Source organism: Vulpes vulpes, chromosome 15 (genome assembly GCF_048418805.1).
Source record: "Vulpes vulpes isolate BD-2025 chromosome 15, VulVul3, whole genome shotgun sequence".
NCBI classification, from domain to species: domain Eukaryota; kingdom Metazoa; phylum Chordata; class Mammalia; order Carnivora; family Canidae; genus Vulpes; species Vulpes vulpes.
In genome coordinates this window covers 63,522,995-63,536,262 of record NC_132794.1, presented here as the reverse complement: position 1 = coordinate 63,536,262, position 13,268 = coordinate 63,522,995, and the positions used below count along the sequence as shown (strand labels likewise).

The 13,268-nt window shown below is 42.3% G+C and overlaps 1 protein-coding gene and 1 pseudogene across 1 annotated transcript in view; both read left to right on the top strand.

The window, feature by feature from the left end:
* Positions 1-3,372: 3,372 nt before the first annotated feature.
* On the top strand, positions 3,373-4,964 carry LOC112917303 (tRNA (guanine(6)-N(2))-methyltransferase THUMP3-like; annotated as a pseudogene).
* A 5,925-nt stretch (positions 4,965-10,889) lies between these two features.
* The window catches only part of ADAM10 (ADAM metallopeptidase domain 10), a 128,823-nt gene continuing 126,444 nt past the window's right edge, over positions 10,890-13,268 (top strand). The window contains exon 1 of the mRNA XM_025999677.2: positions 10,890-11,311. Within this exon, the coding sequence (XP_025855462.1) occupies positions 11,257-11,311 (55 nt within the window). The 5' untranslated portion in view covers positions 10,890-11,256. The remainder of the gene's footprint in view (positions 11,312-13,268) is intronic.

The window sequence follows — 13,268 nt, the reverse complement described above, 5'->3', positions numbered from 1 at the left end:
GTTTTAATTCAAAAGCTCCTGATTGTTAAATATTAACAGATAATTAAGAAAAAAATTTAACAAGTCAAACCAAACCTGTCTGTGAGTCCAATTTGGTTTATGAACTACCAGGTCGTGACCAGAGCTTTAAAGGCTGTGTAATACTTGTTAAAAGACAAACTGAAGCGTATTCAAAAATTTTAAAGACTATTTGAGCAAAAATTAATTCTAATCAGGCAACAAATAATAATAATCTAGCAGATAGAAAAGCTTGGAAGAACTCCACAAAATGAAAGACTTTTAGAGGCAGATGAGAGTGGAAAGAAGGAAATTATACTAGGGAAAAGGTGGGTTGGTTATTGCAAAGTTAACTCCTTTAGGAGATGGCAGGAGCCTATCTGGCATATTACCTAACTGTGCTGAAAAGCCATTTCCTGATTGACTGGGTTAAGATTCCATTTCTGAGAGAGTGGGAATTGCAATTCAGTCTCAGTTTGGTGATGTGAGGCATAACATAAACGACTCAATTTGGGCCTGTTTTGTTTTTTAACATATTGTATAAGAGGAGAAGAGATATAAAGAGAAGAAAAAACAGAGAAGAGGGAAAGTTTATGATGCTTTGGGGTTCTGAAGTGTTGACCAGTCTGACTGGATAGAGTAGGAGTTTCATTTAAAAGGCAAGAGAGAAAAGATTGGACAAGTGAGTTTATTTTTGTGGAGCACCCTGAATGTTAGATTAAGATATCAGGTTTTTTTTTCTTTTTCAGATTTTATTTATTTATGAGAGACATTGAGAGAGAGAGGCAGAGACACAGCAGAGGGAGAAGCAGGCTCCATGTGGGGAGCCCAATGTGGGACTCGATCCCGGGTCTCCAGGATCACACCCTGAGCTGAAGGCGGCGCTAAACCGCTGAGCCACCCAGGCTGCCCAAGAAGATATCAAGGGTTTAGGCAGGGAGGGGCCACTCCTAGTTTTTAATAAATTAGTGAAATGGACCTTATTCTAGCACTAACATTCAATAAATATTTGTTGGATATATTTTTGCTAAACTCTCTGAGGCCCTGTTTTTAAAATCCCTATAACATGTGATTCACTCCCATCTTTAAGAATTAGGAAAGGTATCAGGGGCACCTTGGTGGCTCAGTTGGTTAAGTTTCTGCCTTTGGCTCAGGTCATGATCTCGGGGTCCTGAGATCTGGTCATGATCTTGGAGTTCTGGGATCTAGCCCTGCTTTGGGCTCTCTGCTCAGTGGGGAGTCTACTTCTCCTTCTCCCTCTGCTTCTCCCCACTGCTCATGTATTCTCTCTCTCTCAAAAAAATAAAGAAAATCTTAAAAAAAAAGAATTAGGGAAGATATTAAATAAACAAATACAGTACAGTTTAATAAAGCTTTACTTATTCTAGAGAGAGAGGGTGAGAGCAGAGTGCCAGGGGAGGAGCACAGGGAGAGGGAAAGGGACAGAAACAGGCTCCCCATGAAGAAATAGCCCAACCAGGGCCCCATCCCAGGACTCTGAGATCATGACCCAAGCCAAAACTGCAAGTCCAGTGCTCCACCAACTGAACCACCCAGATGCCCCTATAGTACAGTTGAATAAAGCTACATTAAAAGTATACAAATGGTAGATATTAAGTTTTGTCTAGAGATTAAGTTAGTGGAGATTTTACAGAAAGATGGCCTGAGCCATATTTTTAATAATATCTATTTCTTTATATTTGAAAGGAAATTGACATTTATTACATGCCTTCTAAATGCCTTAAGTTTTAAATATTATTTTTCACTGTTCTCTTTCCCCGAAAGCTGATTTTCTAAGTCCTTTTCTTTTCTGATCCCTTGGACAGAAAGCAAAATCCTAGCAAAAGTGTCTTAAAATGAATTATTGAAAGGATCTTTTGAGCCTGGTTTTATAGAATATATAGGATAAGTGGGAAAGGCATTCCCCATAGAGGGAATAAAATGTGCAAAGGTATCAAAGAGGGAAGTGATATGTGTGTTTGAGAAGGCAACTGCAGTTGAACATCAGCATATTGTAGTGATGAAAGCACATGCTTTGGAGGAAAATTTAACTTTGGATGTTGGCTCTGCCTCATACCTGCTTTGTGACTTTGGGCAACTTGTTTAAGTTCTTTTTCATAGTTTTTTTTTTTTTTTTTTTTTTTTTTAAACACAAACTCTACACCTAACACAGCACAGGGCTTGACTTTACAACCCTAAGATCGAGAGTTGGATGCTCTACCAACTGAGCCAGCCAGGTGTCTCACTTTTTTTTTTCCTAGATGGTAACTTTTAAGTTCTTTAAGCTTTCATTTCCTTACTAACTGCCAGCTGTTACTGTTATTCTGGTTTTTGTCCTTGATGCTTTTAGAAGATAAAGTAAGAAAAGAGAGCCAAGAAAGACAAATCTGGTAAGGAAAGTAACAACCAGATCATAAGGGCATTGTATTTTATCCTAGGAATAAAAGGATATATATTTTTTAAAAAGACCACTCTGGCAGCAGTGGGGGCAAAAGGTCAAGGAGTAGGTAATGTAAGACGGAGAGACCAGATCTTGGGCTTTGGCCATAGAGATGGGCTGGGGTGATTCATAGGATGGAGATTAAAGATGACTTGACCTACTGGAATGGAAGAGGAGTTAGATAATTGCTTGCATGGGGTTGTCACTAACCAAGATAGCACGTTTAGGAAGGAAAAGTGGTTTGAGTAGGTTGATGTAGGGATTTGTTCGGTTTTGGACATGTATTTGGTGTACCATAAGGAGTTGGTTAGTAAATGTTAGATATGCAATCATCACAACACCTAAAATTTTATAATTACATGTACCATGTAATATTCTCAGTACTTTACAAGCACTTTACCTAACTCCCCTAGCAGCTCTCTGGAAGGTAGAATTACTTACTATTCTCCCCATTGTAAGAATTACCAAACTGTGGCACAGGTGCCTTAACTTATTCAAGGTTATAGCTGGTACATGGTGCCACTAGGATATAGGTCTGGGACTTGGGACACAAGTATAGGAAAAGTGTTGACTGTGTGGTAGGTATTGGGTTATAATTCAGAATAAGAGAGACCCAGGCTTTGTTTCAATGGAGTTTACATCCTAGTGAGTCATAGACACTTGAGAGTAGTAAAAACTAATCATGCAAGCGAAGAATGAGAAGACAAGAAAAATAAAGACCTGAAGAACACCAATATTTAAAGGATAAAGAGAAGAAAAAGCCCTGGGGAAGAGATGCAGAAGGAAGCATAGTTAAAAGTAGGGAGGAGGAAAAAAAAAAAAAAAAGTAAGGAAGAGGACATGACCTGAGCATGCTGGGTTGGAGGGAAACTGGAGCAGGAAGGGTCTGCACTGGTGGCCGTGACTGTATTAGGAATTTAGGAAGCACTGCCAACATGTTTGATGTTTAAGAAGCCACTAATAAACTCCTTGATGTTAACCTTCATGAGAACCAGAATTCTATACAGTGACAGAAAGTGGCCCCAGAAGTGAGTCTGAGCACCTCCAAATCACTATTAGAGCCACAGCACCTACTGGTTTTGAGCAAATAGCTGCAGATGAAATGAGAGAGAAATTGGGGTCATACTGCAAACTCAGCAAAGACCGGGACAAGATATATTTAGACATTTCAGTGGAAAGTCTGGCTCAGGTTCATTGTCTAGGATCAGCTGATAACTTATCAACTGAAGGAGTTTAAAGATTACCAGTTCAAAGAAACAAAGGAAGAAGATCTAAAGGATTTTGAAGAATTGGATGGAAAGCTTCCACAGTCAGACCCTTTAAAAGTATAGAAAATTAACACCAAAAAGTATAGAAAAAAGAAAAAGCAAAAAGATAAATCAGAATTCAAGTTAAGAGAAGATTAATAATGGATAAGGAGACAAAACAGATGAGAGATATGATAAAAAAAAAGATTCACTAACAATACCTTAGATTCTCATATCTTAGGTTATTATGAAAATCCAACCATCAAAGAAGAAATCTGAACATTAGTAGGTGATGATTTAGCATCTTGCAAAGACAAGGAGGATGAAAGCTCAAAAGAAGAAACTCATCCTGAAGTGCTGAAGTTTAGAGTCACATGCAACAGGACAGGAGAGAAACTGCTTTTCCTCAAATAAGGCTGCAAGAGATTTTGGGGGTGCTGTTCAAGATTAAGTGGAAGGCTGACATGACCAACTTTGATGTGGAGGTTCTTTTGAACACCCATGATAAATTGTTGTGGGCATTGCATTGATAGAAGAGAATCTCCACTGAAGAAATATTACATATTTTGAACCTACAACTCTTAGATCTACCCTTGCTAATGAATGGGATGCTCAGGCTCTGTGCTCCTCAACCCATTAATATAATAGTTAATCTGACGTGTGGAACAGAACAATACCAATAGAGGGGGCCACTGAATGGTCTAACTGTTGTCACATTGCTGGTGATAATAATCTGTTGGCTGTGAATAGAGCAGCAGATAATATCTCATCTTTATTGACCAAAAGCCAAAGTAAAGAAGGCAAAGTATCCTGGGGTTTGCCCATAGATGCTGTTCAGTGGGATATCTGAATCTGCCATTGAGAACTGGCTCTGTTGACATTATTGTAACAAATATGCCATTTGGAAGAAGGATGGGCCCCAAAAAGAGAAACTGAAAACTTTATCCAGCTTGCCTAAGGGAGATGAATGGTGTCTGTAGACCATGGACAGGTTGAGCTGCACTGCTTACTCAGGACAAGAAATGCTTTGCCAAGGCATTATCTGGAATAGGACATGTTTGGTGGAAGGTACATACTGTCTGGGTGAACACAGGGTGTCTTTATTTTTTATTTATTATTATTTTTTAATGTTCTTTTTTTTGTATAATTTTTTATTGGAGTTCGATTTGCCAACATATAGCGTAACATAGGGTGTCTTTATTACAACAATTTATCTTCTGAAATGTACACCTCAAGCTTTTATTCTTCCTTCAGAACAAGATGGGGAAAGAACTCCTTAGTGATGCAAAGAATAAAGATGGTTTTTTTTAAAAGAATAAAGATGGTTAATGATATTTGTGCCTCCTAACACTGAGAATGTCAGCATGATGAACTTGGTTTGAGAGAAAAATAGTGTTAATAAAATTGCAGCTTGCAATTTTAAAAAAAAAAAAAGGAAAATCAGGAAAACGGGCAAGGTCTTGGAAAATACTGGAGGAGAGAATTTTGAGGAATGTTAATCGACCAAGAGGTCTAGTTAGATAAGGATTCTGAGTGCATAGTGGCATTGATAACTAACAGATCTTCGATGGCGCTGACAAAAGTAGCTTCTTAGGAATGATAGGGGTGGAAGTAAATCGCAGTGCGTTGAGTGAGCACTGCATTGCTCTCTAGTGAGAGATTGGAGTGAGATGGTTTAGAAGTCCTGCAGCAGTGTAAGCAAGAGAAATTGTGTGAATTGGAGCGACATTAGTGGGAAGGAAAAAATTAAAGGCACAAAAAAGACATTTTCAGGGAAAGAATTAATAGATGGTGGCTGGTTTTGAACAGACAAGGGAGGAAGAGTCTACAGTGATTCCACTGTCTGTGTCAGGTTTTTGGAAGAGTGATGGTGCCATTATCAGATATAGGAATTTAAACATACTGAGTTTGTCATGACAGTGAGACACCCAGAAGGCAGTTTATTAGGAGTTGGAAATTTAAAATATAAGTGTTAAAATGTTTACCGGGATTGGTTTATGTTGTGGAACAAACATTTTCATGTAATATTACTTGTGTAATATTCTGTATATAAGTATATACTTAGTAGTCAAATTTCTCATTATTGCAGCATGAGAATAACTTTTATTATACTGGTGGTATCAAAGCTGTGTATTCTTGCCAAGGAAATAATGTTATTTTTAAAGAAGATTTTATTTATTTATCAGAGAGAGAAAGAGTGAGAGCACAAGCAGGGGGAATGGCAGAGGCAGAAGGAGAAGCAGGCTCCCCACTGAGCAGGGAGCCAGGTTCCGTCGGACCTGGGTATCCTGACCTGAGCTGAAGGCAGACGCTTAACTGACTGAGTCACCCAGGCACCCCAGGAAATAATACTATTAATTGCTGCTTTTGAGTATTCATGGAAGGACAGTGATATTTATAATTTTTACTAAACAAACACATAGCAATTATTGCCTGCCACTTTACAAAATCAACTAATTTAATCATTGAAAAAAATCCCATGAGGTAAAGATTTTATCCTTCTTATAAAGAAATGTTGAGGTTAGAAAGGTGAAAGAATTTGGTTAAAGCTACACAGCTTATGCATGGGAGAGCTGGGAGCCAAACCCACTTAGTCTAGGATGGTATAAATGATCAGTTTCCCATACATTCTCAAAATCCCAAAAATGTGGTAAGTTACAATTTCAAACAAAATAGCCATTCAAAAACTTGTGACATTTTAACACATTCATTATGAAGCTGGTATGTTATGTATTTATGGTTTAAAACAAGGGGATCCCTGGGTGGCTCAGCGGTTTGGCGCCTGCCTTTGGCCTAGGGCGCGATCCTGGAGTCCTGGGATCAAGTCCTGCGTGGGGCTCCCAGCGTGGAGCCTGCCTCTCCCTCTGCCTGTGTCTCTGCCTCTCTCTCTCTCTCTCTCTCTCTCTCTGTGTCTATCATGAATTAAAATAAAATAAAATAAAATAAAATAATAAAATAAAACAGAAAGGTGGGGTGCCAAAAGGTGGGGTGCCAGTCGGTGGAGTGTGCAACTCTTGATCTCGGGATTGTGGGTTCAAGCCCCATGTTGGGCGTACAGATTACTTTAAAAAAACTTAAGAAATAAGGGATGCCTGGGTGGTTCTTTAAAAAAAAAAACCTTAAAAAATAAAATAAAAAGAAATACAATCTTAAGTGTAATTTTCAATGATCGCCTTGGTAATAATGCAAAAGATGATTTTAGATTTTTTTCCAGTTGAATTTATTATTTACTTATTTATTTAAAATTTTTATTTATTTATTTGAGAGAGTGAGAGAGAGAGAGAGAATGCACAAGCCAAGGGAGGCAGAGGGGCAGAGGGAGAAATAGACTCCTTGTGGACTCACTCTGGGATCCCAGGACCCTGGGATCATGACCTGAGCTGAAAGCAGAGGCTTAAGCAACTGAGCCACCCAGGTGGCCCTCCAACTGAATTTAAAGAGAAGGTGTTATTTGCTTCTAACCATTATAAATAAATTAATTTTAAAAATAATTATAAAATATTAATTATATAAAATTAAATAACTATAAAAATACTGTGCAATACAAAACATGCCACAAGATAGTCTAATAGCTAGAGAATCATAATTTGTTGACACCACTACAAAAAGAGAATAATAACAAGCACAGGTGATGTTTGCATATAATTCCTTTTAAGAAAGAAAAATTTATGAGAATCTGGCATCTTTTGATAATCCCATACATCTCATTATAAATGGATGCTTTTATTTATTATTATTTTTTAAAGATTTTATTTATTAATTCATGAGAGACACACACAGAGAGAGAGGCAGAGACACAGGCAGAGGGAGAAGCAGGCTCCATGCAGGGAGCCCGATGTGGGACTCGATCCTGAGACTTCAGGATCAGGCCCTGGGCCGAAGGCAGCGCTAAATCCCTGAGCCCCCTGGGCTGCCCTAAATGGATGCTTTTAATGATGGTTTTGTAACTACTAACTGTATTTTCAAGCTTATTTATATTGGAGCAAAACTAAATAATTCATTTGTCAAACTGACAAAGAAGCATACGTCTTGACTTATGTAAAGGGTAATAAATTTAAAAATATACAGAATAAAAAGTATAGGATTTCAATTAATTATTAGTAATGGTACTATTAATACTTATCTTCCCTAATATAGCCTATTCAAACAGGATGCCAAATAGATAAAGAATATCTAGTTAAATGCCACCAAGAAGTTCTAGTTAATGAGATACAAGTTTTTTTCTCCCTTATTTGCCATATGACTATCTGGAACTAGACACTGGTGATGGTTGTACAGCAATGTACAATACTAAATGCCACTGAATCCTGTACTTTATTTAATTTCATTTTTTTCCAGCTTCATCAAGATATAACAATATATAACACTGTATAAGTTTAAGGTACATAATGTGTTGTTTTGATACGCATATTGCAAAGAGATGATCACAGTGGGGTTATGTAACACCTCCATCACATCACATAATTATCATTTCATTTTTGTTGTGATAATATCTTAAGTTCACTCTCTTAGCAACTTTCAAGTATATAATACAATATTATTAACTATAGTCCTCATGGTGTTCATTAGAGTTCCAGAATTCACTCATCTTTTAACTGGAAGTTTGTCCCTTTTTTACTTTTTTAAGATTTTATTTATTTATTCTTGAGAGACACAGAGAGAAGCAGAGATATAGACAGAGGGAGGAGCAGCCTCCTCACAGGGAGCCCGATGTGGAACTTGATCCCTGGACCGGGGTCACACCCTGAGCCAAAGGCAGACACTCAACTGCTGTGCCACCCAGGCATCCTGGGAAGTTGGTACCTTTTTTTTTTTTTTTTTAAGTTTGTACCTTTTGACCAACATTTCCCTCCCCCACCCCTACTCCAGCCCTTGGCAACCATCATTCTACTCTTTGTTTTTAAGTGTTTGGCTTTTTTTTTAGATTCCATCTATAAGCACGATCACATGGTATCAGATCTCTGTCTGACTTATTTCATTCAGCATAATGCCCTCAGGGTTCACCCATGATGTGGCAAATGGCAGGATTTCCTTCTTTCTCATGGCTGAATAATATTCTGTTGCATCTATCTCTATCTCTATCTCTATCTCTATCTCTATTTCTATCTCTATATCTATATCTCCCACATCTTCTTTATCCATTCATTCATGGAGGGACACTTGTTTCTATGTTGTGGCTATTATGAATATTGGTGCAGTGAACCTGGGAGTGCAAATATCTCTTCAAGATCCCAATCTCATTTCCTTTGGATGTATGCCCAGAAGTGGAGTTGTTGGATCATATGGTAGTCCTATTTTTAATTTTTTGAGGAACCTCCATAATATTTTTCACAGTGGCTGCACTATTTTACCTTCCCACCAACAGTGCATATAGATTCCCTTTCTTCACATCCTTGCCAACACATATATTTCCTGTCTTTTTGAATGATAGCCATTCTAATAGTGAAGATTGTGGTTTGGATTTGCATTTTCTTGATGGTTAGTGTTGTACCTTTGCCCTTGTGGATATCTTCTTTGGAAAAGTGTCTCTTCAGTTCCTCTGCCTATTTCAAAAACATTTTTAAAATTTATTTTTTATTCGAGTATAATTAACATACAGAGTGATGTTAGTTTCAGGTATACAATATCATGATTCAACAAATCGAGACATTTCTAGTATAATTAGTGCATCACATGGTAATTCTTTTTTTTTTTTTAAGATTTTATTTATTTGGGAGCGAGAGAGAACAAGAGAGAGAACATGAGCAGGGGGAGGAGCGAAGGAAGTGGGAGAAACAGTCTCCCTACTGAGCAAGGAGCCTGGGATCATGACCTGAGCCAAAGGCAGACGCTCAACCACTGAGCCACCCAAGTGTCCCTCTACTTCTTTCTCATGGAGCTCAAACTTACAACCCCTGAGATCAAAAGCTGCATGCTCTACTGACTGAATTAGCCAGGCACCCCAACTTTTAACTTTTTGAGGAACCCCCATACTGTCTTCCACAGTGGCTGCACCAATCTGCATTCCTACCAACAGTGCACAAGTAAGTGTTCCTTTTTCTCCACCTCCTCACTAACACTTGTTATTTCCTATGTTTTTTATTTTAGCCATTCTGATATACAGTGATGTATCATTGAAGTTTTTTTATCTCTGTTTCTTTTATGATTAGTGATGATGAGCAACTTTTCGTGTGTTTGTTGGCCATCTGTAGGTCTTCTTTGAAAAAATGTCTATTGAGGACCTCTTGCCTATTTTTAAATTGGATAGTTTGTTTCTTTGCTGCTGAGTTGTAGAATTTCTTTATATATTTTTGGATACTAACCAGGTATCAGAAACATGATTTACAAATATCTTCTCTCATTGGGTAGGTTGCCTTTTCATTCTGCTGATTCTTTCCTTGTGCAGAATCTTTCTAGTTTGATGTAGTCCCAGTTATTTGGCTTTTATTGCTTGTGCTTTTGGTGTCATAATAATAATAATAAGAAGAAAATCATTGCCAAGACCAGTGTCAGGAGATTTTCCCCTGTTTTCTTCTAGAAGTTTTACAATTTTAGGTCCTAATCCGGGAATAAGAGTTTAAAGAACCAAAGTGAGTTACTGAGAAACCAAACATGAGCTTCAAAGAAGTTAGGGTGAAGATCAGAGAGTTCTCTCTAGAGCTGGGAAAAAGAGTGGTATAAAGTGGACACATTTTGGGCAGGAGATTTAGGGCCGTATGGCTTAAGCTGCGCGAATTTAGAATGGCCAAATCCTGATCTGCAACAAATTTTTAAAGAATTCTGAAAAAAACAAAAAAACAAAAACCAAAAACAAGACATAGGCTGTGTCTTTCCTTTCCGGGCTTGAAGGTCCTTACATGTGTTGAGATCACTGGTGCCTGGCGCTTGTTGGGACCTTGCTTTCGTTTATTTGGTTGCTGTCGTGCACCACCACGGGCAGAAAAAGAAATAAAAATCTCCCTTCCTTATGAAGTGAAGAAGACGAGAGCGGCCTCGTAACATCCTTCACTCTCCCACTCGAGCCTTCGGATGGTCCTCAGCGGCCGTCAGAACTAGAGAGCCCGGGCCGCTCTGCGGAGACGCGCTCCCGCCTGGGGGCGGGACCAAGGGAGACCCCGCCCCCCAGCCCAGTCAATCCCAGCTCTCCGGCGGCGGACAGGAAGCGGCGGTGGGCCCGCAAGCCCGGGAACCGGCCCCCGCGCGCATGCGCGCGCCCCTGGGGCGCCTGGGGGAGGGGGAGGGGCGGGAGGAAGGGGTGCGGCCGGGCCTGCGGGTTGGATCCCGCGCGTCACGTGGTGAGGAAGGAGGCGGAGGTCCTGGGCTCGGGGGAGGGAGGTAGAGAAGAGGGAAGGAGCGAGGGAAGGAACGCGGGGAAGGGAGGAAGGAAACGAACGAGGGGGAGGGAGGTCCCTGTTTTGGAGAAGCTGGGCGCTCTGCCGGCCCCTGAAGTGGAGCGAGAGGGAGGTGCTTCGCCGTTTCTCCTGCCGGGGGAGGTCCCGGCTTCCCGTGGAGACTCCGGACCAAGCCCCTCCAGCGTCTCCCTCCGGATCGATGTGCTGCTGTTAACCCGTGAGGAGGCGGCGGCCGCGGAAGATGGTGTTGCTGAGAGTGTTAATCCTGCTCCTCTCCTGGGCGGCGGGGCTGGGAGGTGAGGCACGACCCCGGGCGCCGGGGACGCGGCGGCCACCGCGGATCGCGCGGCGGCGGCGGCGGCGGCGGCGGCGGCGGCCGGGACGAGCGGAGCCCAGTCGCGCGGCGCGGCGCGGCGGGCGCGTCAGTCAGCTCGGCCGGCCGGCGGCGCCACTCGGGCGCGCGGCGCTCCCCGCTCCCTATTGTCCCCCGCGCCCCGACCGCGTTCCCTTCCGCGGCGGGCCGAGGAGGCTCCGAGCCTCGGCGAGGCCTTCCCCGCCCCCCGCTGCCCCGGCGCGGCGGAGCGGGCGGGCGGCGCGGAGCCCAGGCCGGGGGCTCCAGTCCCCCCAGCGCGCTCGCGGGGCGCCGGGACGGGCGGCCGCCGCGGGGCCGGCGGGCATTGCCTCCCCCTCCCTCCCCCCCTCCCCCGCCTCTGCCCGGTGGCGGATTCCGGAGTCCGCTCCGCCGCGGGGAACCGCCGCGCAGGCTCGTGGGAAGTTGCGATGTGCGCGGCCGGGCCGCTGTATTGTTCTTCCCCGGGCGCGGCGATCCGGACCCGACCCGGTTCTGCAGGGGGGCCGCCCGCGGAGGGGTGGCCGCGGTGCCCTGCCTGCGGCCGGGGAGAAGCCGCTTCCGCCCTGCGGGGTGCCCTGCCTCTGCCCGGCGATCGGAGACCGCTCTCGGGAGGGCGTGTTTCTGTGCCGTGGAAACGCTTTGTCGCCCAGGGGAACGGGTTTGCTGGGGGAGGAAGGTCCGCCGTCTCGGGATGCGCCCTGATGTGCTGGTCGGATTGGGTCTCGGAGTAGGGGCCAGCCCCTGGGTGGCCCAGCCGGACCGTCCTCACTGTCAGGTGGAGTCAGTACAGCGCAGTTAGTGGGCTGTCAGACCTGGGCAACTTCCCCGCTCCGCAAGCTGGAGTTCAGTTTACCGTGAGCTTCTAAGGTCTTGGTTACTCGGGTTTTGCAGACGGTGTTTATTTCCCGTGTATCCTAGACCAGCCGCGTTACTGTGTTGTCGTGTTGGTAAAGTGCGTTATTTTAGGTAAAGTTTCTGGTCCGCCCCAAAGTAGACTTAGAAACTTCCAAGTATGTCGGAAAGCATCGAATTGAAGAAGTGACCCGAAGGCTTCCCGAGGAGCATAGTCTGATTTGATAGAGAATACCGTATATTTTACGTAGCGTGTTGTTCCTCTTCTCCTCTGTTACTTTGGCTCAGGGTTGCAAAGCCCAGCGTGTTCTTGTCCTGACTTCCTAGTCCGGGAATGATGCTTTGTGTACCTACACTTTTGTTGTAGTTTGTGGGGTTCATTTGTTAGAATATACATAGGAGATTAAGAGCTTCTGGTGGATGTGTAGTTTGAAGAAGCATCGTGTGCTGGAGACCCTTTATAAGGGGCTTTTCATTTAACATTTGTATTTATGTTCAGAAGGCGGCTTCCAACAAATCATTTCTTCTGCCTGTTACCACTATTTGTGATTAGAGTCAGGTGTTAGACTCTTGATTTCTGCGAGGTGCTGCTACAAAGTAAGACAGACACGTGAGGTACTGAGCAGTGGTGGTATATAACATGACCTTTGTTTTTAAAAAGTGAAACAATAATATGAATTGGTGTAGCCTGAGGGTTGAGGAAGAAGTGAATTAACAGCCTGATTTTTGTGGGTTAAGACCCTTGGTACGCCAAAATCTAAATTTAGGACTCTGCAGTCATTTATAAAGTATCATTTTGCATTAAACATTAAAAGGCTACTTACTTTTTGATGTTTACTTTAAGCAGAACTTTTTAAAAAGGACACTCAGAAACTTTCATTTTGAAATTAGCATCACGATTGTAGGCTTTGGGTACATGGAGATACTTGTGATTTTATTGCAATATATACTATTTTAAAATATGAACCTGAGCTATTTAAATTTATGGTCAAGTTTGTAAAAAGTTTATATGGCGATGATATGTAGAATAGAATATACTCGAATATAAT